This window comes from Oryctolagus cuniculus, chromosome 11 (assembly GCF_051225735.1).
Source record: "Oryctolagus cuniculus isolate XC-2025 breed Fujian yellow rabbit chromosome 11, ASM5122573v1, whole genome shotgun sequence".
NCBI classification, from domain to species: domain Eukaryota; kingdom Metazoa; phylum Chordata; class Mammalia; order Lagomorpha; family Leporidae; genus Oryctolagus; species Oryctolagus cuniculus.
The window spans coordinates 14,548,342-14,575,145 of NC_142877.1; the positions used below are offsets into that span (position 1 = coordinate 14,548,342).

Below are 26,804 nucleotides of genomic sequence, written 5' to 3' on the forward strand. Positions count from 1 at the left end.
TTTGTGCTACAGTAGCCAGGGTGTCCCTAACCAGCGCAGATGCCTTGAAAGCCGGATTTGTGTCAGCATGTATCTTTCCGCCTCCTCAACTGCAACAGTTCCACTAAGTTGCCAATGTCCCCACCCCATTCTTTGTTTATCTGGAGATAGCAGTCCTGACCAGGAGTCTTTCAGATCAAGATCCCTCAGTTCTCTATTGTCATTCATCTGTGGTTGGCTGGAATCTGATCTTGAGTTTTCCCGGAAGGTTATGAGAGTGAGAATTCCCCCACCCACGTTTGAGCATGTATCTCTGGTGTCTTAACACATGAGGGACAAGATGGATAGGGAATTTGGGGGATGCTCTCTCTCTCCACCCCTCCTCCACCCTTCCTCTGTAGACCCTCACCCACCATGGGCTGCTGTGGCGAAGCCCAAGACCAGTACAGATCGCCAAGGGGCCCAGCCGAGAGCAAGTGATGCACTCTATCTGCGTAATCCAGGGGAGTTTAATAGCAGAATTAGCTACAACAGTGTGTGCAGGTGTAGCTGTGACCACAGCATCGACTCTGGCAATACCTACCTATTGCTAACACTTGAGTGCGTGCCACCTTGTCTCCCCCTCCAGCCCCCCGCCTCCTGCAGGTTCTCCATCACCTCCGAGTGCCCCGGGGGGACCGAGCTCCAGGTGCCCTGTGTGGACCTGCCCCATTGCCCTCCTCTGTCTCGTTTCTGCAGTCCCCTTCACGTGTGCTCAAATCGCTTATCTTGGGCTTTGCTTGGAGGGAAACCCCAGCCCCAGCCCGGAGAGTCCAGTTTAGGGAAGGCAACAAGGGGTGGTGCAGTGCTTGGGGGCTAACAACCCAAGGCGCCACTGTCCTTCAGGAACGAGGCAGCGGGGAACCTGGAGAGGGAGGGACAGTGGGGTGAGGACAGCCTGCCAGGAGCCTTGACCTTGGTCAAGGTAAGCCAGCCCACTGCAGGGGAGGGCTCAGGGAGGAACAAACAGCTGGGGCTCTCCCTTCTGCCCCCTACTGACCAGACCAATGAGACGTGGAGGGCAAGAGAGTGTGCTGGTGCCAGGCACTGAGAGTGGTTTTGGGCAGAGCTGGTGTGAGAGAGGGAAGGTGCCCGTGGCAGGGCAAACTGAAGCCTGGCAGCACACAGGGCAGCTGTGTCCTGTGTCTGTGGCCAGGTTAAGGCATCACGCTGGAGGGCTGGGCAGGTAAGCAGCCAGTATTCCTGTTACCTAGTGTTGTACAACAATCCACCTATGCACAAACGCAGTGGCTTGAAATAGCACCCTTCTATTAGCTATCACAATTTGGAGTGGGCTCAACTGCTAACTCTTCTGTTCCCCTTGGCTGTGACTGAAGGCGGGCTTCCGGCCAGCAGCTGGTCTGGAGAGCCCAGTGTGGCTTTGCTAACATGGTTTGTGTCCTCGTGGGGATGGCTGAACGACTGGCTCGGCTGCTGTTGAACTTGGTGGCTGCCTGTGAGCTCTAAGGATGCTCTCCAGCAGCTCGGCGTCCCTGGAAGGTTCAGGAGGCCCCGAAGGAAGCACACTCCAGCTCAGATGTCCAGGAATGCTGCTCCCAGCAGGTGCTATCAGCCAAACAAATGCAAGGGGAGGAAAATTAGACCCCACCCTGCATGGGAAAAACAGCAAAGAACTGTGGTTCTCAATGGACCGTCGTTGACTTGTAATGACGTGTGTTTTCTGGAAATGCCTGCAAGTGCCGGGACTGGAGAGGGAGTAAATGTCACAATAGAGGCTGGGACATGGTCACCCATGGCCAGTGAAGGTTTTAGAGTCAGATCCAAATGCAAATTCCAGCGTTGCCACTGACAGCCCCTGAGCACAGCGTCTCCCTCTGTCAGAGGGAGGAGCAGTGTCCCCAGGCAGGAGGGCTGGCAAGACTCAAGAGGAGGCTGCGCAGAGCACCAGGGGCACAGGCAGCAGCGGTGACCATGACCCTGAGCGATGAGACGGCCAGCAGAGGATCGCGCAGAAGCACTCTGACCTTCTGACCAACGTCACCAGGAGCCTTTTTGAGCCACTCTGTCCCTCAGGCCCCATCTCCAGCCTGGCTGACTTTAGCTCCTCCTGTCACCACCACTGTCCTCCTGGATCAGTTGCTTCTCCTGGGTCTCCCACCCTCCCTTGGGCCCCTGTCTTCCCATACAGCCGGAGCTCAGCTCCTCAAACAGCCACACGCACATCAGCTGCCAGGGCACCCCATGAAGGCGCAGGTTCTGGGACGGCTCAGTAGCTCTGGGACAGGGTCCGAGTCTGTCCTAACCACTCCTGGTGGTTCCTGGAGCACACTCTCAGCAGCTGGAGACCCCACTTTTTTCCAAATCAAAGTCTGACCCTGTCTTGCCTCTACTTAAAACTCCCCACCGAAGCCAGCTCTGTGGCTAACCTGCAGTCTGCAACACCGGCATCCCATATGGGTGATGGTTCAAGTCCCTGCTGCTCCACTTTCCATCCACCCTGCTAATGTACCCAGGAAAGCAGCAGAGGATGGCCCAAGCCTTGGGCCCACATGGGAGACCCAGAAGAAGCTCCTGGCTTTTGCAGCCAGGTCATTGCAGCCAGTTGAGAAGTGAACCAGCAGATGAAAGAAAGCTCTCCCTCCCTCTCCCCCTCCCCCCTCTCTAACTCTGCCTCTCAAATAAATCAATCAGTTAAAACAAAACAAAACAAATCCTCCACAGATTCCCCAGAGCTTCTAGGTCAAAGACCAAACCTCAGCACATCCCCTGGCTCATCCCTCTTTCTTATTGATGAGTTTGTTCACATACTTGTAATGGAATGAACAGAGACATATCACAGCCCAGTACTGGAACCTTTCCCAACACCTGAATGCACCTGTTGGCTCCTCCCCCTCCGTGCCCACTCTTGTCCCATCTGTGCCCATCTTCTTCCCCCGGTCTCAATGCCTGCTGCGAGGGCACGTGTCTAAGACATTTTACCAGGAGCCCGTGGCACACGTGCTTTCCTGCACTGTAGTTCTCACTTGGTGTAGCTCCTGAAGTGGACCTGCTCTGGCCTGAAGCTCAAGTTCAGTTCCTTTCACTGCTGAGTAATATTCCGCTGTGTGATCATCCCTTGTTAGGGGAAATGTAAGAGAATCTTGTCTTGTGCAAGAACAAATTCAGACATGAGATAGCAGTGGTGAGCAAGGGAGCAAGGTTTAAGGGGATCGGGCATCCATCAGAATGGATGGACCTCTCTCCAGACGGAACTGAAACTGTGCCTAGCCATTGAGAGTGGGGTGAGCAAGGTTACATGGTTTAACGGTGAGAAAACTCCCGACAGGCCAGGCGGGCATCTCTGCAAAGAACGGAGAGAGCTGAGCCGAGAGAAATCATCAACCAGGCAGGCATCTCAGGAAAGATTGGGGCTTAGAAGGGAGGAGGGGGTCCAGTTCTTCCCATAGTTCTCTTGCTCCTTCTCCAAGGCAAAGGGTTTGCTGGGGTGAAATAGGAGAGATTCCTCCCAAGGTTTTATTGCCCATTGCTATCAGGCTGGGTAGCCCACCCGGCAGAGAGGATCCTCCTAGGGTGCCTGCCTTGAGGGGAGTCTGGGACCACCTGTGAAGTTACCAGGGTACGGGCAGGACTTTGTAGTGCAGAATCCTGGGCTGCTTCCACGGTGAGCTTGAGCTTCCCAGGCTGCTGGAGGCGGCTTCATTCTTCCCTCGCAGGTGCGTTGTTGTCCGAGGCTTCTCTCTCACACGCAGGCTAATTTCTAACTTCTACCTGACACTCTGCCTGCAGGCTCTGGGTAGATGGCGCGTGCCGTGCGTATGCGTGTGTGTGTGTGTTGCCAGTGTTCTTGTTACTAGGGCCAGCGCTGTTGTGCGCACTGTACAGGGATCTGCCTGTACCAGGGCAGGTGTCTCCAGGGTCCATGCGTAAGAGGGGGTTTCGGTGTCTCCTTTCACTCCCATTCATTCAGAATGTTCCTCCTCCCGGGCTGCCGCCCTCTGAAAGCTCCCCGATCACACTTTGTGCTGTGGATTCTGCTACAGCGCCCGTCGGGCCCAGCTAGCGCACAAGTCTCCGAGGCTCCCCGCGCGGGCTGGGGCCTGGCACACCGTGGGCGCCCAGAGGGCGGCGGGAGCGGGAAGGTGCCTGGAGGCGCCGGGAGAGAGGCCGAGCCCGGAGAGGCGGCGGGCGCCCCGAGCCCACCGGTGGCTCCGCCCGGCGTCCCAGGGCGCGAGCTTTCGAGGGGCCCCAGCCCGCGCGGTCCCGGGGTCGGCGATTCCAGGAAATGCTCTGCCCGGGCCGAGTCGGCGGGGCGGGGGCTCGGCCGGGGGCGGGGCTCGGCCGGGGGCGGGGCTGGAGGCGGGCCCGGCCCGGTTAAGAGGAGCGTGGCGGGCCGCGGCCGCCGAGGGCCCCGGAGCGAGCGGACCGGCCACCGACCCAGCGAGATCCAGCGGCCTCGGGTGGACGGAGCAGCGCCGGGGCGCACGCTTGGCACCATGACCCAGATGCCCGCCTTCGACAAGCCCAAAGTGAGCGCGGCCGGGGGCTTCGGGAGGGGCCAGCCCTGCGGGTCCGCACCCCAGAGGCGGAGCGGGGCTTCTGCAGCCGCTGTCTGGGCTCGGCCCAAGCCTTGGCCGGCCTCCGGGCCGCTGAGCGAGGGACAGTGAGGGTCCAGAAGTCTCAGGCCGGCTCAGGGGTGCTGCTCTGTCCCTGACCCGGCTCCTCCGAGTGTCGGCTTCGCCATCTGTCAGTTGGGTATCCTGGCACCGCGGTAGCAAGCAGCTGTGGAAGCCCGCGCAGGGGACTTGGAAGGGGTTCCCACGGCTAAGCTAGCGGGCACCTGGTGTTGTGGCGGGCCGGTGAGGAGCTCTCCGGGAATGGAGCAATTTTAGATTCGTTAGGCTGCTGGGAGCGCCCGGGAGTCCTGGTTTGTGGATGCACCGGCGGGAAGAGCCATGAGCCATGCCAAACAGGGAGGGAGGGGAGCCGGCACGCCTCTCGCCATGCTGGGCAGAAAGGCTGCCTGGGCCCCTGTAGGGTTCACTCAGGGTCCAGCTCCCGCCACTGGCCTCATGGGGGAGCCCCCTTGAGGCTGCTCGGTGTGTTGGGCTTGGGGGGCGCGGATCTGGGCTCATGGGTCCTGCTTGGGAGCCAGACTTTCTCCAGGGAGGGAAGGGCCAGGTGTTCCGGGCAGAGTGAATGGCCAAAAGGGTGAGATGGCAGTGGGAAGAGGCGTCAGCTGCCCTCGGCCTCAACGTACCCTCTGGGAAACAGGTGTGAGATGATGGTGTGAACCCGGCTGCCTGGCTCTGCGGCCAGCCCTCCTGCCCCTGGCCAGCCCTCTTGCCCCCACCCACGCCCTGCCTCCTCTCGTCTGCAGCCCGGGGCGTACTCCCTGCTTAATGCTCATTAGCACCTCTTTGCTTTGAAGGCTTTTTATTTTTCTTCTTTTTTGATGTTTTGGCTTCCCTGTGCCCAAACAGACTGTGGAGCCTCTCCCTGGTGCGAGCCGCAGGCAGTAGGAGAAGCCTCTGGACTGGGGGTGAAATGGGGTTAGGGAGATAAACACTAGGTTTCCCATCTGCAGCACTTGCAGTTCTGGGCACTAATGTTTTTATCTGCCCTGTTTTGGCCTCACCCAATCCTCTCATCTGATTCATGCTGCTAGGTCATTTCCTCCCTCTGGGCCTCAGCTTCCATACCTGGGGAATGGGTACCACCTGTTTGTGGGATGCTTGGGCGAAGAGGTGGGGAGTCGCCTGTGGCGAGCGGGGAGGCAGTGTGAACCCCAGGGCCGGCTTCCTGCCTTCCTGTGGGTGGGGCAGAGAACCACTCTTAGGGGCTGGAGAAGCTTCTGGTGTCAGCCGCCCTGTGCCAGGCACTGACCTGAACGCGTCAACGGCGTTAGTTCATTTGACCCTGCAGTGACCCCGTGAGGAAGCTGTCATCTCCCATTTTATAGATGAAGAAACAGGCACAGAGAGGTTAACTAGGCTCAAGATGACACAAGCGGGAGGTGGCCAAGTTGGGGTTTGAGCCCGGGGCAGGCTGGCTTCAGTCCCGTGCCCCTCACCATCTTTCCTGAGCCACTTCTGCAGCTGCCTTGGGGTGGAGGCAGCAGTGGCCAGGCGCAGGCATCCCCAGGACGGGAGCCTCCGGCGACTTCCCCAGGCACCGGCCTGCCACAAGAAGTCAGAGGAGGGAGGAGTGCTTCGGATTCAAATGTCCGCTCAGATCCTCTGCCCCCTGATGTCTAGACTGATGTAGAAGGCCTGGGGGCAGGGTGGTGGGAGATACTGAGAAGCTAGCACTGACACACACACACACACACACACCCCTCCCCCTCCCCAGCAAGGCCCTGGGCTAGCGCCTCCTGGACTTGATTGAGTCATTCCTACAATGCTTCTAGAGCACCTACTAGGCACTGGAGGAGGCAGGAAGAAGGGCAGAGGGTAGCCCTTCTATGTCTATGTCCCTGCTGGCCGAGCTGCACACTCCTGCCTTGGAGGGAATGCTGCCCCCGTGCCTGTCATGGGAATACCAATGGCCGTCCTTTGAGTGGCTCTGAGTGCCGGGTGCCCCCGTGATAGAACTCGCAAAATCTTCTGTGTGGCTTGATGGTGCAGGTGGAGCAGCTGAAGCCTAGGTAGGTGAGGGACTTGCCCAATTCTGCACCAAATCCCAGAGCCTCGAAGCTGGGGGCTGGCGAGGGGTTGGCCCAGGATGGATGGCAGAGTATCTTGTTTTTTGTTTCCTCTCTCTCTCTCTCTCTCTTTTTATTTTTCACATTTAACTTATTTATTTGAAAGGCAGAGTGCTTTTCAGAGAGAAAGATTTTCCATCTGCTGGCTCATTCCTCAAATGGCCCCAAAAGCTGGGCTGGGCCAGGCCTGAGCCAGGAGCCAGGAACCCCATCCAGGTCTCCCGTATGGGTAACAGGGGCCCAAGCACTTGGATCATCATTTGTTCCAGGCACAGTACTGGGAGCTGGCTCGGAAGTGGACCTGAACCCACACTCCCTATGGAATGCTGGTGTCCCAGGCAGCAGCCTAGCCCACTGCGCCACCGTACTGGCGCCTGATGGTGTCGTTTCTGAACCAGCCCTTCCTGCTGCACAGGGGCCTAGGGGTGCATCCCCAGTGTGCTTTTTCCTTCTTAAATTCGCACGTTGACTCTGCAACACCGCTGTTACAACTGCTGTGCACCTGTTGACTCAGCCGATGCTCACAGCAGCCTGCTGACAATGGTGCGGTTATTATCTTCATTTACATATGGGGAAACAGAGTCAGGAATAGGAACCTGACAGTCACACAGCCGGAAAGCGACAGAGCTAGACTTGAACCCAGATCCACCTGAAGTCGCAGCGGATGCTATTACCTGCTCTGCCAATTTCTCCTGCTTTTTCACACACAGAGAGAGTTGGGACCACCTGGGCCTTGAGCTTCAGCTGGCCTGGGGTAGAATCCCTGGGGGCTTCGGGTTGGACAGGGCCTGAGCCTGAGCTTGCTCCTGGAAGATGGGCTGTTCTGGGCTCCTGGGGGAAGGGATAGGCTGACCGGACAGGCCCAGCAGGCCCTCTGCTGTTTCCTCCCTGGGACCCCGGTCGCATCCTCTCACTTCTTGTCTCCCAGACACAAAGCCTCCAGATGCACCGCTCTGGGTTTTCTTGGTGCCTGCCTTTCAGTTACCAGAGCCACCTGTTAGCAGAGCCCCGCCCTCCCACCCCTGGGGAAGAGCAGCCTTGCCCATCTTGACTGGTGTGGCAGTTGGAGGGGGTGGGGCCCCAGGGAGATCGGGTTGCCTGGGAGCATTTTGTTGGCTGAAGAGGAAGCCAGGGCTGCAGAGGGGAAGTCGTCTGTGGTCACACAGGGGGCCTGGAAGGCATCCGGAGTCCTCCTCCAGCCTAAAGGAGGCATGGGGCCCTGTGGCCAGAAGGGACGCGTGCACCTGCCCGGGTGTCCTGAGGGGTGCCTGGGGTGGGGGAGGTAGGACTGCAAAGCTGGCCTTGGACAGGGGAGGCCTGGAGTGGGGTTTGAGTGGGCATGGGAGGCAGGCTCATGCTGTGCTTAGCGTTCTGAGGCCCTAGGATGGTGTGGGGGTGGGGAGGTAGCCTCCATAGTTCTGGTAACCAGGAGGGAGCATGGGGAGGAGTTTGAACTTGGGCACTAGCTGGAGTCCACTTCGAGCCTTGGAGCTGTAGGAGCCTGCTGAGAGGTCGTGGGGCACACAGCACTGACCCCCGCCCTGGAGCCACCCAGTGCATTGCCGAGAGCAGCACTAGGAAGTGAAAGGAGCCCTTGCTGCTTAAGCCGGTCATGGCCATGGCTCCCAGGAGCTGGGGCTGGTTGGGCAATCCTGGATGCTGTGTCCCAGTCTGCGCTTCCTGCCAGGCCCGGGGAGGGAGATCAGCCCCTTCCTCCCAGCAGAGAGAGGAGAAAGCAATCATTTGGTCATTGGACACACATGTGTGTTTTGCGGTCCCAAGCGCTGTGCTAGACCCTGGCAAGGTCCCTGCTCTTGGGAAGCTGCCAGTGGGGGCTGCAGGTGTGCTCAGTGGCTGAGCATGGAAAGTCAGTGTGTGTGGGGGGAACAGAAGGGAGCCCCAGGCAGTGGGGGGCGGTGGGGGTGGGGTGGGGTGAGGGGTCCATGGGGAGTATGCAAAAGGTGGGCCCTGCAGGTGTGCCTGTGAGTGAGATCTTGGAGTATCTGGCTCAGGAATGCAACATAGCAGATGACTCGGGGTGTCCTCAGGTGACCCCTCAGGGTATGCATGCACCTGCTGGAGCCTTACCTGGCTGCCGGGCATCTCTTGAAGGAAGGCGGAGGACATCCCCTCAGTGGCTCTGTGGTGCCTGGGGTGGGGGTGGGGGGCTTAGCCAGTACCTGTTGGTGTTGGAGGCTCTGGGAGCATCCCCGCCCTTCTGACAGATGCTGCCGGGCCAGCCGTGAGCCAGAGGCACCGAGAGCAAGGACAGGACAAGCAAGGTGGAAGGGATGTGAGATTCCAGGGAGGCCAGGCAGGGCCACGAGGCCGGGTGGACTTGAGCTTAGAGACAAGGATTGGTTTCAGCCTGGCTCTGCTGCCCGCATCCTGTGTAACCCTGGGCAGGTCCGTGAACTTCTGTGAGCTTAGCTGGCAAGTCCTTCCCCTGTGTGCAGCACGGGCTAAAGGGTGCCTGGGCTGGAGTCAAGGTGAAGGGAGCGCTTGGGACAGGTGGCTGTCGCTGTCCCATTCACTGCAGAGGCAGTGAGGCACAGTGGTTGGGAGGTCAGGAATCGGACACGAGTTTAAATTTTGACTCCGACACTACTGGGTCTCTCTGAGACTTCTGAAGGCAGCCTCCTTACTTGTAAGAGGAGCGAGGTCCCTGCCTTGTGGGGGTGAGCAGCAGGCACCATCTGCTTGTGGGTGGTTTAGCCCCAGGAGGCCTCAGACAGCCCCTTCCCACCCTCCCCTCCTCCTCCAACCCCCCCAACAGTGCCAGGAGCGCAGGGTCCCCCTCCCCCCACACCCCTCGATCGTCGGGGTGCAGCAGCTCCTCCATGGCTGCTGCAGCTTCCTGGAAAGTCCCCTGGGAGGCCTCCTGCGGAGTTGGCTCTCGCCTTGGCTCCTCCCCTGAAGCGTGTCTGGGCAGCTTTCCCAGCGGCCCGGGGCGAAGAGCTGCAGGTCCTGGCGGCCACGCTGACTCTGCCGAGATGCTCTTCCTGGAGGGGCTGTCCCCTGCCGGGCACTCTGAGCGCCTCTGTCCAGGCACGGGGCAGCCCCTGTGTCTGGAGCCCGGCAAGGCCTCCCCCTCGGTCCTCGTTGCCCATCTGCACTGCCCGCAGCCTCCTCCTGTCCTGGTTTCCCTCCAGCCTGCACCCGCACCACGGCTGGGAAAGTCGATTCTGAGGCAGCTCCCCGTGCATTGTGCTTCCGTGGAAAGCCGGAGAAACGTGGCCTGCATCTCCCCGCTCCTCTCTGCTCCATCCTCGCCCTTAACCGCGTTCTCTGTTCCCTGCTGATTCCTGCTGCAAACACTTGGCCAGCACCGTTCCCCCGCCTTGAACCGCCCTCCGCTCCTCCTGCTGCATCCCCGCTCTTTAACGCAAACTCCTTGTGCATCCCGCCTCCTGTATCCTCGTCTGCTTCTCGCCCCAGCCCTCGGGGGCACACTGAGCTCCGAAAGGTGTTTGTTCACGGACCGGCACGAGAGGCCGGCCTGTGCTGTGGTGACATCTGGCCCTGCTAAGTGGAGGGGCCCGGAGCCCTGCTCACACGCTGGTCCCTCGCTGCGCTGCATTGCCTGGGGAGAGAGGGCTCTGGGGGCCTGGCCTTGGCATTGGAACGCTTCAGCCCGAAGTAGCCAGGCAGACCGCGCGCATAAGAATGCCACAGCCCCTAGTGACTGCCAACATGATCCGCTGCCTGGTTTTCTGCTCTTCAGGGCTCCTGGTTTTGTCTCTAAACTCCCTCCCTCCCTTCCTAGTAACCTGGTGCAACACTTCTCTCTCAACCAGCCCCTCCCTGTGAGCCTCCACACGCCCGGCCCTCCTGCTGCACCTCCTGTGGACCCCTCTCTCCACCAGGCTCCCTGCAGGGCCACCCTCACCTGCAGCTTATCCCCGAGGGACTGTGCCTCCCACCCCCTCCACCACTGTGGTAGCCTCCAGGTGCTTCCTCTAGGGTGGGTTTTCAACCTTGAGTGCACAACAAAAAGGCAGGCTTAAAAAATACCCTGCCTGGACCACCCCCAGAGCTGGGGTGGGGGCAGCATTCCCTGGCAGATCCGCTCCTCCCAGGTCCCTGGGCCTGGGTTCTTCACTGATGGCGGGGGTTTTGCTTGGCTGCCCTTGACCTCCAGCAGGGCCCCTGTGTGCGCTTCCTGTGGTGATGTGGTCATTACCACCTGCGAGGAGGCTTCAGGCGCCAGGCGCCCATTCCCTCCACGTTCTGGAGGAGACCAAGGTGCCAGCAGGGCCGCGAGCCCACCCGAGGCCCGGGCCAGAGTCCATCGCTGGCTTCTCGCAGCTGCTGGCGGCATGGGGCACTGCGGAGCTTGCGGCGCCATCGCTGCTGCGCTGCCTCCAAGGGTGTCTGTCCCCATCCGAGAAGGACACCTGTGACGCGGAGGACCCCCAAGGTGTGCTCCCTCCCAGGTGTTTGACAGGAGGCCTTTGCCATAGAAAGTGATATTCCCAGGTTCCAGGGGTTAGAGGGAGCTTTCGGGGTTCACGGCCCAGCCCCCCACGCCAGCCAGTGGACTGCTGCTGTTCCTTGCCCGCTGATGGCCTGGCTTCCTGCGTACCACGGCGCTGCTCCTGCCACCTCTGTCAGAGCCACCAAGTGTGGTGCTGGCACAGCTTCGCCCCTGGTCCCTTCCTCCCCTCCCTGGACGCTTCCTCCCTCGGTGACTCATTCAAGACCACACAGCTGTCACCTTCCACGTCCTGCTTGCTGATGCTGGCATCCCACTGCCTCCTTCCATTTCTGCTGGGTCTTTCTGGTCAACATCACTGAGACCTCGCTCCCCCATCCGCACCCCACGCTAATCCCTCTCCCGGGGCTGTCTCAGCTGGTGGGAACCGCTCCCACCCGGGCCAAGCCTGAAGTGCTAGCCTCACCACCTCCTGCCCACTTGCTTGCCCTTCACCCACTTCCTGTGCCTGGTCCAAGCCACGGTCCTCTCTCTCACACATGGCGGCGGCACCCTCGAACCTGTCTCGCTATGAGTCATCTCTCTCACCTGCTCCACACCCTGGAACGGCTTTTCTGTGCGCTCAGGCTCAAGTCTGGCTCCTTGAGGCTGCAAAGGTTTGTCTGGGTGGTCCTGCCTCGTAGCCTCCCCAGGCTCAGGGCCCCCCTCTCTTCTCTGAACTCACGCTCCAGTTCCTCCCCGCCCCCACACCCCTGTCTCCTGCCTCTCAGCTTTTGCACATGCTGTTCTGCCTCCTGGAATGTTCTACCTGCCTCCCTCCTCACCCTTGCCTGGTTGTGCTGTCTTCCTCCTCCTTCAGATTGTAGCCTGAGCTCTGCCTTCTCTGGGAAGCCCTGCGGGTCTGTTGGTTGGGTTCCATTCTCTTGTCTTGTACCCTCTTTGGCAGACTGTACATCTGCTGATCCAACATTGGCTGACACCTCTCACCCAGCTCGACAGTAGGTGCCACGGGAATGGACTTTGTTCCTTTTGCTTAGCTCTGCATCCCTAGCACTCAGCAGGTGCCCAATATGTATGTGTGTGTATATATGTGTGTGTATATATAATTTTTTGGGGTCAAATGGAAAGTCTTGTTTAGCATCTGTGTGCCAAGTACGCCATATACATGACGTGGTGGACCTCCACGAGGTCTTGGGAGGAAGGTATGCTGTTCTCCCCATTGACAGGTGAGAATACTGAGGCACAGAAAAAGAGTGACTCCCTTGAGGTCATCCAGGGAGTGAATGCAGTTGTGGGATTCCAGCCCTGAGGGGGTTAAGGCTGAGCAGCTGGAGGCTCAGAGAGGTGAGGTCACTTGCCGGAGGTCGCCCAGCTGGGTGGCGTTCCCTGGGCTGGGCGCCAGCGTTGCTAATGCTGAGTGTATTTTGAGAACCCAATTAACCTTTAGCGGAGTGGGAATTGAACTCATTCTGTCAGGGGACCCAAAAACTACATTGGCCCCAGACCCGGGTGCATGCTCTGCCCTGGCCCTGGGCAGCTGGAGGACTCGAGAGAGCAGCGGGTGGGAGGGCTGGGCTTCCTCTGCGGGAGTAGCTTGTGTCGCCTGGAGGATGCTCTGGGGCCAGCAGCCTCCTGGCTGCCCTCTCCCTGGCTGGGGCCGCCACTCCTCGTCTAGGTCTCCAAGTTCAGGGTGTTCTGGCTCTCCCTCTGGCCTGCAAAAAGTTCATGATCTGTAACAGGCAAAAGGCCCAACCCTTTTCTCACTGTCTCTAGTGCCTGTTGGGCTTTTCCTACCGGCTGCTTTCCTGAGGCCACAGGTGTGCACCTGCATTTTCTTTCTAAATTTTTATTTTTGAGAGACAAAGACAGAACTTCCATCTGCTGGTTTTACTCCCCAAATACCCACAATAGTTGCAGTAACTGGGGCAGGGCCAGGCTGAAGTCGGGAGATCGGAACTTAATCTGGGTCTCCTGCGAAGGTGACAGGGATCCAAACCCTTGCGCCATCACCTGCCGCCTCCCAGGGTGCGCATGAGCAGGAGGCTGGAATCCGGAGCAGAGCTGCGACTCAGACCCAGGCACTCTGAGGAGGGGTGCAGGAGTCCCAACCATGGCTTAACTGCTGGGCCAGGTGCCCACCCCACCCTGATTTTTTTTTTTTATTCCTTAAAATTCCTTTTTGGTCAAGGAGGCCAAAAATTCTAGTTTTTCAGTTGAGGACACTGAGACTTGGAGAGGTCGTGTCTGGTCTGAGATTGCACGGGCAGAGCTGGGAGCCAAGTCAGATGGGCTGTCTGCTCTGACAGCTGGTGACGTGCAGGCATCCCAGGTACGGCTCAGCACGGGGCAGGCGACCACAGGAGGCCAAGGACGGGTGCCCTCCCTAGCGTGCTGGAAAGACGAGCCGTGCTTCCGTGGCACCTGCTGGCGAAGGCGGAGCTGGAAGTGCCCTCGGAGTCCCCCTGCCTAGAAAGTCTGTGGTCAGCCCATGCTTTGAAAGTTAGACTGGCGGTCGGCAGACTCTGTGGCGCGGGGGCTGGGCTGCTGCCAGGGGACACCTGCATCCCATGTCCAGCACCTGGGATGGAGTCCCCCCTCCACTTCCAATCCAGCTTCCTGCCGCTGCCCACCTGGGGAGGCAGCAGTTGATGGTTCAGGCACTTGGGTCCCTGCTGCCCACGTGGGAGACCCAGTTGGAGTTCCTGGTCCCTGGCTTTGGCCTGGCTCAGCCCTGGCTGTTGTGGACATTTATGGAGTGAACCAGCAGCTGGAAGACATCTCTCTTTCAAATACATATAACTTAAAAAAAAAAAAAAACACTTTGAAAAAAGTTGGGTTTGGTTCAGTAAAGTGGCTGAGTATGGGAGCTGTCTGTGGTGGCCTGGGCTCAGCAGTTCTTGTAGTTGAGACACAAGCTTCGGGTGGGGCCTGGGTTAGAATTCTCTTCCTGCCACTCCCCAGCTGTGGTTAGGAACACATACCCTAGGATGGAGTCCTGCTTCCGTTACCTGCTTACTGTTTGACCTTGGACAAGACAGTTAACCTCTCTGAGCCCCAGGGTCCTCTACTGTGAAAGAGGTAGAGATCTCCACTGAGCCAACCCCACAGGTGAGGGCTCGACCCTTGGGCCCGTGTGAAGAGTGTGTGGTGCGAATGGGGAACGGTGGGCAGGTTGCCGTGGTGAGCGTTAGCGTCCATGCTCTGACACTCTGACATGCTCGGGCACTCATGGGTGTTTTTCTCTTTTCCCTCTGCCCTCTTGCAGGTGGAACTCCACGTCCACCTGGATGGAGCCATCAAGCCTGAAACCATCTTGTTCTATGGCAGGTAAGTCCACTGCCAGCCCGTGGTCCTCCCCAGGATTTGGGCAGTGTCCACAGCTCTGCCAGAGGGCCCCTCCCTGCTCCCTCCTGTATCCCTGTGGAACGAAGCCAGTCCCCAGCCAGAGGGTGATCTGTGGGGACGTGGGGACCCACTGCCTGCTGACCAGGCCTGAGTGACCTGTCCCCCAGACTCGTGTGGCCAATGCACACTGTCGTATGGGGGGATGAGTAAAGGTCGCTCCTGGGGCTGGGTCAGCTGCTCGTTTCTGACTGGCAGGTGCAGGGGCATCTCCCGGTGCGGGGCCATGCCCTGGGCTCCATCCTTGAATCTTTCCTCACCTGGAGGAGGGGTGCCTGTCCCTTCTGCTGTGGGGACGGCTCGGGGAGAGAAAGCAGCTGCCCTGAGCACAGGATGCAATTCTTGGCAGAACCTGGAGCTGAACCTGGGGCCGTGTCCCCCCCCCCCCCCCCGGCAACGGTCACTGGATCACCACGGTGATGGCCTGCCAGGAGTCATGGACAAGTGACTTCCGTGGGCCCACACCCCCTCATGCTTCCTGCCTCCCCAGCTCTGGCTGGGGGCATGGTGGGAGGGGCACCTCTCCCTGGCCAGAACTCAGTTTCTCAGGGGCTCCTCTCGTGGAGCGCCTAAGAGCAGGGCTGGGGAGCCCTGTGGACCTGGCTTTGAATCTGAATGCATCAGTTTTTCTGTAACCTTGGCCTCCAGAGTATGAGGGTATGAACAGGGCCTTCCCGCAGAGCCGCCCTGGGAGGTAGGGGCACCTCCCGCCCCACCATGCAGTCCCAGTTCTTCCCTGCATGCCCCATGTTCAGCTTGTGTGCAGCAGGGGGGCCTCGCTTGTATGCAGAGGGGGCTCTCCCTCTGTGTCTTGAAGTTCAGCCCTGCACCCCGACTTGAACATGCTGCTCTATGCCAGAAGCCCCTTGGTCGTGCAGGCCCCTGCTCCTGGGGACAGAGTGGGTGGGGTGGGGGTGCCAGTGCCCAGCTCTGCCCTTGGAAGTAGCTGTTGGTTTACTTTCCGCTCAGCTGGGAAACGTAAGCACGTGGGGGGGCAGGTGATCTCACTGCCCTGTCTCACAGATGAGACTGACGTGGCAGGTGGAGTCATGGGCTTAGCAAGCATAGGGCAGAGGTTAGCAGCTGGCAGGGTTGGCCCAGAGACTGTGCCCCTGACCGTTACCCTGCGGGTTCCCGCCGTGCCCATAAAACGCTTCGCTCAGGGCCTTGCACACATCAGCGGCTGCATAGTCAGCACTTAATGATGCTGTTATTAATATTAGAACCGTGTGGCTCTTGGCTTATCTTCGCCTGTCCTTTGCCGATCTGAATGACAAGGTTGCCCCAGGGCCCCTAATGAGGTCACCCAGGTGGGATACCGATAGCATCTAATCGAAGTGCTGCCTGTCATGGGGTCATCAAGCGCTCATTAGTGGGAGTGCCGAGGCAGGGGACAGCGGGGGTGCAGATTAGCTGACTTCCTGGCTCTCAGTTGCCACCCTGGCTGGCCCTGGAGAAGGATGCGTGGCAGGTGCAGCTGGAGTTTGACCCGGAGTCAGCAGGCAGGGGCACTCAGATACCAGTGGCCTATATGTGCTGGGGGATGGGTGGGAGGTGACTGGGGTGGGAAGGAGCAGGGAGCCCTAGGCCCAACCCAGAGGCCCCCGTCTGTCCCTGGGTCGGGCCTGCCCCCATTGGCTGTCCTCGCCCACGTCTTCAGCTCCAGCTCCTGCGACTCTGCCTTTTCCAAGGGCTCCTAGGTTTTCTCAGTGTCCTACATGGCCCCAGCTTCTCTCCAAAGCTCATCTGAATCTGGCCGCCATCTCCTTCACGTCTCTGCCCTGCTCTGAGCCACCATGTCCCTCACCTGACTGTGACAATGGCCTCCTGACTGGTCCCTAGGCCTTCACACTGGCCTCCCAGTCTGCTGTGTGTGTGGCGCTATAGTCAGAGCAATTGTCATAGAACCCAGCGGGGGTGGCCCGTTTCCCCTGCAGGCTCTTGGACAGCGCAGTGCTAGGTGGGGCCCCTGGGGGTGGCCTTGGGGTGAGCTGGCCAGCAGTGGATGGCCCGGAAGCAGGAGCCGGCAGGCGCTGAGCACCTGGCCTCAGTGCTGGGATGGCAGTGGGGGCCCCTTCTCCCCCGTGGGGCTCCAGAGTGGCACCTGGGGCCCTTTGTGGTCCCTCCAGGGCTCCCTGGTGGAGAAGGAGGCGCACCAGGGCACTCGGGGCACAGGTGTTGACGGAGGGAAGTGTTGTATTTTAATAACAGAAGCTGGGAAATGATCGAAATACCACTCATTCGCACGTCTGGTTCTCCGGAGGTCTTCTCCTTTCGAACTTTTGTCCTTGACTTTCGGATGAGCCAGTGCCCAGCTTCCGATTTATGCTTCTTGGTCTCTGAACTGCTGCTCCTGTCTTCACCTTCTTCCCTTTGTTCTCCTCTCTGCAGGCCTCCTCACCCCTCCCTCTCCCCTGCCTTCCTTACACCCTGCCTGTCGCCTTTCCATACTCGTGAATGTCCCCACTCCAAAGGGACGTCCTTGTAGTGAGGACGTGGCGTCTTCTCGCCTCCTTGAGGGGTTTGTTTCAGGTGGGTCATACCCAGTTCTGCTTTGTTCCCTGTGTTGCTTATTTCCCAAGTGCCTTGGCCTCTTTTCTCCCCGCATTTCTTTAGCTGTTTCTTATCTTAAAAGTGGGGAAACTGAGGCCCAGGGTGACCCCCCCCCACACACACACACAGGGGAAGGGGGTAGGGGATGTGCAGAAGGGAGGAAGCCACTCTGAGGCCTGCTCCCTGCAGCCAGGAGGGGAGGCAGAGACCCTCGCAGGGGGACAGAGGCTCTGAGCTAGCTGTTGTCAGCAGGCTGTGCCGTACGTGGCCTGTGCAGGGGCTGTGGGCAGAACGCTCTGAGCTGGACGCTAAGTCACCAGAGGTACCTGGGAGTCTGCGTCCTGCCCTCTCCCAGCACGCTGTGGGACAAGCTGCTCTGATGTGCTGGCCAGACCGGGGCAGAGGAGGACGTCCTGGTGCTGAGCCTGCCCCGGGAATTGTGATGCTGCGGGGTCCGCCCCTGGTGACCCTGGCCTCTGCCTGCTCCTGGGGCTGAGGAGGAAGTAGGGGGCTGGCCCTGGCACTCGCCCTGTCCACCCCCCACCCCGCCCCGGGGAGGGGAGGGAGAGATTGCGTATGTGAGTGTGTTGCACAGACGCCAGCCGGTGTTTACTCCCCTGAAGTTTGCTGACTTAGGCGACTTGGAAACAGACAATGCTGCAAAGTTCCAGTCCTGCTTCCCAATGCCCCGGGCCTTGGTTTTTGCCTCTGTCCAAGGGAGGGAGCGGGGTGGAGAGATGCAGCCCCTGGTCTGCTCCAGCCTGCCCTGGCTGACAGCGCACCTACTGTTTCGTGCCCAGGAAAAGAGGCATCCCGCTGCCGGCCGACACGGTGGAGGAGCTGCAGAAAGTCATCGGCATGGACCAGCCACTCTCGCTCCCTGGCTTCCTGGCCAAGTTTGACTACTACATGCCTGCCATCGCGTGAGTGCCCCCCACTCAGGGCCTGGGCGCCGCAAGCCCCGTGATGGCCCCCAACTCCAGCCTGAAGGGTGTGCGGTGCGTGCTCTGAGGTCCCAGTTCTGCTGCCCACCTGCGCAGGAAGTCTCTCCAGTGCCTTTAGGCCTTGGTTTTCCCTTCTGCAAACAGGGTGTGATGTGCAATGAAGTGGCCGTGACCGCTGCGCGGGTAATTCAACAGGTTCATGGAACACGGAATTAAAAGATAGGTTCCAGGCTGGTGTCTGGCACAGTGGTTAAGGCACTGCTCGGGACACCGATCTCAGAGTGCCTGGGCCTGAGTCCCAGCTCCACTCCCGGTGCTAGAGCTTCCTGCTGCAAACGGGCTCCCTGGTTAGGGCCCTGCCACCATGTGGGAGACCCGGATGGAGCTTCCAGTTCCTGGCTTTGGCCTAGTGCATGCAGCATGGCTGTTGCAGGCATTTGGGGAGTGAACCAGCAGACGGTAACTCTTTCTTCCTTTCAAAATAAAGTAAATAAGAAAAAAATTTTAAAGGTGTTTATATTTTTTAAAAGAAATGCTCTTCAAGTCCTTATTTTTAAGATTTACTTATTTATTTGAAAGGCAGAGTTACAGAGAGAAGGAGAGGCAGAGAGGGAGAGAGAGAGGTCTTCCATCCATTGGTTCACTCTCCAAATGGCTGCAATGGCTGGAGCTGCGTCGATTTGAAGCCAGGAGCCAGGAGCTTCTTCCGGGTCTCCCACACAGGTGCAGGGGCCCAAGGACTTGGGCCATCTTCTACTGCTTTCCCAGGCTGCAGCAGAGAGCTGGATTGGAAGTGGAGCAGCCGGGATGCAAACCAGCACCCATATGGGATGCTGGCACTGTAGGCAGCAGCTTTACTCGCTACACCACAGTGCCAGCCCCAAAAAGTGTTTATTTTTTAAAGGATTTATTTATTTGAGAGGCAGAGTTACAGACAGAAAGAGGGAGAGACAGAGAGGTCTTCCATTGCTGGTTCACTCCCCAATTGGCTGCAATGGCCGGAGCTGTGCCAATGTGAAGCCAGGAGCTTCTTCTGGGTCTTCTACATGGGTGCAGGGGCCCAAGGACTTGGGCCATTTTCTACTGCTTTCCCAGGCCATAGCAGAGAGCTGGATCAGAAGAGGAGCAGCCAGGACCTGGACTGGTGTCTATATGGGATACTGGTGCCATAGTGCCGGCCCCGCTAAGTATATTTTGATGCTCAAAATCTTAATCTATAAGCGGGCTCTTCAAACTTTCATGAAAAGTGGGTGTTACTGAAAGAACTTTGCATGGACTTCAAAATTTGGTGTCAAAGACAATCTTTTAATTTCATTTCCTGCAAACCTTTAGAAGCGTTCTCACAGAGAAGTAGCAGAATATGCGTTAAGATCACAGATCCTGTCCTGTCAGACCTTCAGGACCTGTCATGCCTGCCCAGTCGCCCTCTCCAGGCCTCAGTTGGCTCATCTGTATAGTGGGCACATGGGTGGCGTTTGGAAGGGACCCAGCACTGTGCTCAGCGAGCAGCCTGGAGCTGTGGAGTGGCTGCTGCCGCCGGACAGCCAGGTGGTGACTTGTGTGTTACCTTTCACGCTCCCACTGCTTCAGGGTAGGATCTCCTTCAGGCCTAGAACACAGCGCCGCTCGGCTGATGGACTCCCACTCGCCTACTGTGGCTGCCGACCGTGGGCCAGGTGCACACAGTCCTCCTAGGCAGAGGCTGAGGTAGAGGCTCAGGGAAGTGAACGCCTGCCAGGGACCACGGAGCTGGCCAGGGCCGAGCCAACTCTCACCAGATGCCACCTCCAGCTTCTTGGTGCAAGGCCCGGTTCCCCAAAGCAGGCAAGAACTGGGGCCTGGCAGTCAGGGCTATGGGAGCTCAGGCGATGTGAGGTTTGGGAGGTGGTTGGGGGAGGAGGAAGAAGCAGAGGAGCTGGATGCAGTCAGGGAAGACTGCCTGGAGGAGGAAGGGTGGGCCAGGCTTCAAGAGAAGAGGAGAGTGTGATGCTGTTCAGGAGGGTGTTTGAGTGAGACAGAGGCCACTGGCTGGGTACGTGGCAGGGCCGGTGTGAGGAGGCCTGGGGAGGAAGAAGTGGCCCAGGCTGCTGGCTTCTTAATGGAAGCTGCTGCCCTCAGCCTGGCCCCTGGGGAGCGGACATTCAGGCACACGTGCGTTCCGTCTTCCTGAAGGCATGCACGGCACGCATGCAGGTGCAGGTGGGGCTCCTGTCCCTGGTTCAGGGCTTCGTGTCGCAGAGCAGGGAGAGCCTGGCTGTGGCGTGGGGAGACGGGGAGGCTCAGGCTCCAAGGCACCGTTTTCCTGTCTGGGTCGGGGAAGCCTCTGCTAGGGACTGTCGAGGCCCAGAGCAGGGATGGGAGCGTGCAGAAAGAATTGGCCACGGCCCCTTCAACCCAGCCCGGGACTGGGTCCCACGTGGCAGCCCTTGGCCTGGATTCCCTGCTCTGGTTCCTGACCCCAGCTTCCTGCTCAGGCCGATCTGGGGAGCAGTGATGCTCAAGGAATTGGGTTCCTGCCACGCACATGGGAGACCTGGATTGCTTCCGGCCCCGAGCTGTGGCCACTGAGGGCACTTGCGGAGTGAACTGGGGACAGAAGCGCATCTCTGCTTCTATGTCCCTCTGCTCAGTCAGTCCCCAAACCCAAGCTCTGCAGTGTCTCCCTTAGGGTAAAAGCTGAGGACCCCAGCCTTGGGCTCCGGGCCTGCACTTGCTGCCACGCCCCTCTGCCGCCTCCCTGGACACCAGGCACCCCCAGCTCAGGGCCTCTGCTTGCAGGGCTGCGCCTCGCCTGCTTCCTCTCTGCTCCAAACTCCTTCCCTTCCCATATTCAAAATCGCAGCAGCCTCTCCTTGGCCATGGTCTGCGGTACTTCTTCCATCTGACCTGCTTCAAAAAGTGCGTGGAAAACTTTCCTGCCTTAGGACAGGCTGTGCATGGAGCCAGTGTTTTTGCGCCAACTGTCACCTCGTCTTTCGAGTCCTTTCTCCATGGACTTGGTGGAAGTGTCTCGTGTGGTTTCACTTCTTTGCCTGCCCTGCCTGCCTCTTGCTGGCCTGTGGGCTTCTGGGCAGGGATCTCATCGACCTGTTTGCTGTACCCCTGGTGCCTGGACGGCGCAACCCCAGTGTGGCACGCACAGCTCCCCAGTGGCGGGGGCCAGCGGGGCGGCCAGGCACCTGCAGGCAGGGTGAGCGCTCTTGTGCCTCGGAGACAGCTCACCCGCAGCAGGCGGAGGCCAGGGATGCAGGCAGGGCCTGCCCATCCTCATCCTCTTGGCGCTACAGCAGCTCGCTGGTGCCAGCAGCTGACTTCTGCGGGCAGGGCCACTCCTCCCTCATGTGTTCTCGTAAGCGTCCGGTCTTCTCTCTGTGATGCACGCCAGGCCCTGGGCCAGTGCGCGTTGTCACAGCTGCGATGCCAGCAGCGGCTGCTCCAGGCGCTGGCCCAGGTGAGGGTCGGGTGTGACTCACCCGTCCTCACAGTGACCCGACGCAGGTGGCAGAGAGGTGACTGGCTAGCTTGGGTCACACCTGCATAGAGGGGACAGTGGAGGACCAACGGGGGAAGGGCGTGGGCTCGGGGCAGGGGCTGCCATCACAAAGGCCCAATGTGGGGACAAGCTGGGCTGTCCTGGGACGGAAAGGCAGCTGATTGTCTTGGGGTGAGTGCCAGGAGGACACTGAGGGATGCTGGCCAGGGGCTGGCTCCTGCAGGCCATGGAGTGGGGGTTTCCCTCTGTGCGGTGGGAGGCCGCTGGGGCTCAGGCGGTGGAGCAGTGTGCCTTGATGGACTATCTAGGGAGCCTCTGCCAGCTGCTGTGTGAATGGCATTACAGGGGCAAGCGTGGCGCCAGGGACAGCGGTCAGAGAGACCACCAGGGTGAGAGGCCAGAGCTGCACGCACTGTGTGAGGACCGCTGGCAGGATGTGTGTGCCCAGGGCTGGGGGCCGGAAGCTGGTTGGATCTGCAGTTAGAGGCAGCCTCGTCTGCTCCTGGAGCTCCCAAGGGACCAAGGAGCTGTCCCCAAGCTCGCTCTTCCCTCCCCAGGGGCTCGCGGGAGGCCATCAAAAGGATCGCCTACGAGTTTGTAGAGATGAAGGCCAAGGAGAAGGTGGTATACGTGGAGGTGCGCTACAGCCCGCACCTGCTGGCCAACTCCAAGGTGCAGCCGATCCCCTGGAACCAGGCCGAGTGAGTGACAGACCCTGGGGAGACCCGCAAGACTTGGGCTTGGCCCTTGCCCAGGCGGCTGTCATGCGAGGCCTGGAAACAAGCTCTGGGGGCTGGGGGCTCCTCTGTCAGCGCTCAGGGAGTGGGGGGAGGGGTCCTTAGGCCCAGCCCTGCTCCTCCCCTCACAGAGGGGACCTCACTCCGGACGAGGTGGTGGCGCTGGTGAACCAGGGCCTGCAGGAGGGGGAGCGAGACTTCGGGGTCAAGGTCCGGTCCATCCTGTGCTGCATGCGCCACCAGCCCAGTGAGTAGGACGGCGGCCGGGCCTGGGCCTGGGCCTCCCGGCGTCTGTGCCCTGCTGTGTCCCGTCAGCCCACCAGCAGGATTCTGGGGCCCCGGGGGCAGACTCGGAGCTTCTGGGCGACACATTTTGCTCAGCAGGAGACTGGGTCAAAACCAAAGGCGCCCGAGGCCCTATGGGCCAGGCACATCCTGGCCTCTGGGATGGGAGGGGTCTCTGTAGGCCTTGAGCTCCCTGGCGAGGTGCCCCCTAGTGCGGCATTGGGCGAGTCAGGCCCCTCTCTAGACCGGGTCCCAGTGCCCACCCGGGGCTTGCTCTGTGCAGGTGCTGTGCGCGTGCCGTCCCCTGTGTGTGGCGGGACTGCCTTTGCCGATTCCCGTCTGACAGATGAGGGAACTGAGGCAGGATGTCAGGAAGCTGCCTGACTGGGCCAAAGCCTGGGTCATTTCTCCCTCCTTACCTCTACTGTGTAGGAGGCAGTGACAGGCGATGAGACCCGCTCTGCTTTGCATTACTGGGCAGGCCCTCCCTGGCCTCACTGCCCCCTGCCCCAGGGTACCTGTGGGCGTCCAGTGGGACAGCACAGCCTTGCCATGCCCCTCTTCAGCGCTCCCATTCATTAGGGGTAAACTGAGGCACGTGTGGTCTGGCCGCAGTGCCTCACGTCGCGGGTAGGGGTGCGTGTGGTGGGGTGTGCTGACAGCCCTGGCGGGTGCCTTGCCCAGCCTGGTCCCCGGAGGTGGTGGAGCTGTGTAAGAAGTACCGGCAGCAGACCGTGGTGGCCATCGACCTGGCAGGGGATGAGACCATCACGGACAGCAGCCTCTTCCCAGGACACGTGCAGGCCTACGAGGTGGGTCTGGGGGGAGGTGGGAGTCCGTCTCCCACCCACAGCTGGGAGGTGTCACAGGGACCAGGGAGTTGGAGGCCCCGAGTTCCCATGTGTGCCTTGGTTGGCCTGGGGGCTTGGAATGGGTATGAAAAGCCCCACATGGTGGCCGCGGTCCTGTGTTCCAGCCGGCATTGGCCTCTGGTGTGCTGTGTGACCTTGGGGAGGTCTCTGGGCCTGTCCGCCCGCCCGCTTCCTCTGTCAGACAGACCTTGCAGAGGTCCCTCCGGCTCCGTGATGCACTGCGTCGGGGTGGGGGGTGGGGGCGGAAGAGGGGGCCCTCACTGCCCAGGTCTCCGTGGGCAGTGTCCCATGCTGGCTGTTCCAGCTTGGTTACGTTGCCCAACTCCCCTGAGCTCTGCCCCCATAAAATGGCTAGCACCAGGGTTAGAAACATTAGACGACGTGTCGAAACCATTCCACCCAGTGCCTGGCCTGTGGAGCCGCAGTAAATGACAGCTACTCCTCGGGTGATGATGTGGCAAGGAAAAGGCGTGACTCGTGGGTCGGGAGGATGCTCCCAGGCGGCCGGAACGCCCCTCACCTGGCCCTTCCCCTTGCAGGAGGCCGTGAGGAGTGGTGTCCACCGCACTGTCCACGCCGGGGAGGTGGGCAAACCCGAGGTGGTGCAGCAGGTGAGGAGCTGGCCGGCCGCAGGCCCCTTCTTCCTGCCTCCCCCGTCTCCTGCCTCCCGCTTGCCTCCCCCCTGCTTCTCCACAGGCCGTGGACGTCCTCAAGACAGAGAGGCTGGGCCATGGCTACCACACCCTGGAGGACGAGGCTCTTTACAGCAGGCTGCTGCAGCAAAACATGCACTTCGAGGTGCGGCGACCAGCAGCGGGCGGGCGGGCACTGTCCTTGGCTGCCCTGCACCTCCCTGGGCAGAGGCAGACAGGCGGCGGGGTAGGGGGGCAGCAGGGCACAGAAGTCCTGGTGGTTCAGGAAGCAAGGTTGGCCCCGACGCTGGTTGCCCAAGCCCCGGGACACGGGAAGGGGTCGGCACGGCCTGGGGCTGTCGTGCCAGCCACCCACCTGCTCTTTCAGGTCTGCCCCTGGTCCAGCTACCTCACTGGTGCCTGGACGCCGGACACGGAGCACGCGGTGGTCCGGTGAGGTCTGGCCTCTGTGGCCCATTCAGTTTTGTTCCGGGAAAGCCAGGGATGGGAAGCACACTCAGGGATGGGGCACCAGCGGTGCTGGGTCTTAGATAAGCGCCCTCTGACTCCCCGGGGAGCAGGCAGTGCTGTCCTCGTGAGCGGGGAACCCGAAGCTCTGAGGTACTGGGACCTGACCGAGGTCACCCAGCCCCCAACCGAGCAGACGACCTGCCACTCTGGTCCCCCACCTTTGCCTCCTGGGCATAGGAAGATGGTCCTTTCTGCCCCCACGTGCTCCCTCCTGCACCTCTAGGTATTGCCCACCCCCCTACAATCTAATGAGCCAGGAGTCTTCTGTCCCGTGACTGAGCGCTGGTGGTGGCCTCAGGAGGGCAGAGCTGCTGTCCCTTGACACAGGATGATAGCAAGAACTTGGGCGACTGTGGACAGACCTGCCCTGCTCTGGCTGCTTGGGCTTTGACGTCCTGCTGACAAGGGGGGCTCGAGGCTGCCATGGGCTGCACGGCTCTGGGGGTTGGAGAAGCAGTGGCCCTAGGAAAGGCAGAATCCTGGACAGTGACCTTTCCGGGACAGGCAGAGGAAAGCCGAAGGTGTGACCAGAGATCTAGGGCAGGGGTCTCGGGAGCAATCCGCTGGGTCAGAGCAGGCGCCGGACCCAAGTGAAGCCAGAGCTAGGGAAGAGGCGGCCGGGGCTCAGCCCACGAGCAGTTTCCACGGTGTACTGGCAGGGCCGGGTCGGGTCCCAGGGGCACTGAGGAGTGGCTGGGGCAGGTGCCGCCACCTCTCCCAGAATACTGGCCGTGAAGGCACTTGCTTTCTTGGCTGGCTCTGGACTGGCCGGACGGGTCCGAGTTTCGAGTTGCTACCTCCCTGACCTAGACAAGTCACCTGAGCTCTCGGAACCTGATTCCTCCTCTGGACCAGATCAGACCTTTCAGGCCTGGCCAGGTTGCCAAGGGCATCAGAGGAGGGCAGGGCTGACGTGCCACGCGCTCACAGCTTCTGCCCTCTCTCCCCTCGCTCCTCACCCAGGTTCAAGAAGGACCAGGCGAACTACTCACTCAACACAGATGACCCGCTCATCTTCAAGTCCACCCTGGACACAGATTACCAGATGACCAAACGGGACATGGGCTTTACTGAGGAGGAGTTCCAGAGGCTGGTGAGTGGGTGTGAGCTGGGTTGGCCTTGCCCCTGGGCCCTGGAACCCGCAGAAGTGGGGCCCAGGTCTGCCTTGACACAAGCAAGGAGCCTCCCCACACGTGTTCTGTGCTGACCTCTGGACCTCGGGCCAGCTGTTCCACCCTCAAAGAAGCCATGGAGACTGTCGCCCCGCCCCAGGAGGGTGTGTCCAGCCATGAAATCTCCAATACGCCCTGTAGGCCACTCCCAGCTCGCAGGCCAGCCAGCCCCGGAGTCTCCCATGCTCTCTCAAAGGCTCTCCCACTTCCTCCCCATCCCTGTGTCCTGTGGGGCCGCATTCAGACCACAGACCCTCAGGGTCGCTGCTCCAGCACTCACTGCCGTGCGCCCTCAGCCCGTCCCTTCCCTCACCCGCGGTGACGTGGCCCCACCCACGTCCCGCCCACGCCCCGCCCTTTCCAGAACATCAACGCGGCCAAGTCCAGCTTCCTTCCCGAAGACGAGAAGCAGGAGCTTCTTGACCAGCTCTACAAAGCCTATGGGCTGCCCCCGCCGGCCTCTGCGGGTACGTTCCTGCGCGACGTCGGCACGCGCCCCCCACCCTGGGCAGCATCCACCATAGTGCTGAGCCCCTGGTGACCGCGCCGTGTGTATTTTCTGAGGCTGAGAGGCTGGGCTGGGGCGGGTCCCAAAGGCTGCCCAGAGCCAAGGGCAGGTGGGCCCAGGTCTCCTTGCTGTGTGGCCTTGGCAAGGCATTCCCTTGCCAAAGCCTCAGTCTCGCCAGCTGTGGCAGGGCTCCTTGCTGGCTTTGGAACTTTGTCACGCGTACTGATCCTTGCCTCTCTGACAGGACAAGCAGGGCAGGACCCCTGAAGAGGCCACGGCACCTCTATGAGCTCCCGCCCTGGGGGTGGGGTCTTCAGCAGCGACCCCGCCTCATTCCTTCCAGGAAGTCTGAGTTCAAGGGCCGCTGCCAAGGCTCCGGATGCCAGTGCCCGCTTCGTGCACACACATACCTCGGCGTGGCTGCATCTCTCCTTGGATCGTCCTGGGCTGGGGACCAGGGCTCTTGCCAGTGGCGGGGATGGAAGCGCTGCCCAAGGCAACTCAAGCTGACACCTGGTACTCAATAAAGGGGCCGGTGGCTGGTGTCACGTGTGCTGTGAT

General features: G+C 60.4%; 1 protein-coding gene across 1 annotated transcript; it reads left to right on the forward strand.

The window, feature by feature from the left end:
* Positions 1–4,380: 4,380 nt before the first annotated feature.
* ADA (adenosine deaminase) lies at positions 4,381–26,791 on the forward strand. Its single transcript, XM_002721061.6, has 12 exons — positions 4,381–4,505; positions 14,380–14,441; positions 17,870–17,992; positions 22,064–22,207; positions 22,375–22,490; positions 23,213–23,340; positions 23,940–24,011; positions 24,097–24,198; positions 24,421–24,485; positions 25,527–25,656; positions 26,100–26,202; positions 26,488–26,791. The coding sequence occupies exons 1-12, from the start codon at positions 4,473–4,475 to the stop codon at positions 26,508–26,510; spliced, it is 1,101 nt and encodes a 366-aa protein (XP_002721107.4). The 5' UTR covers positions 4,381–4,472; the 3' UTR covers positions 26,511–26,791.
* The last annotated feature ends 13 nt before the right edge of the window (positions 26,792–26,804 follow it).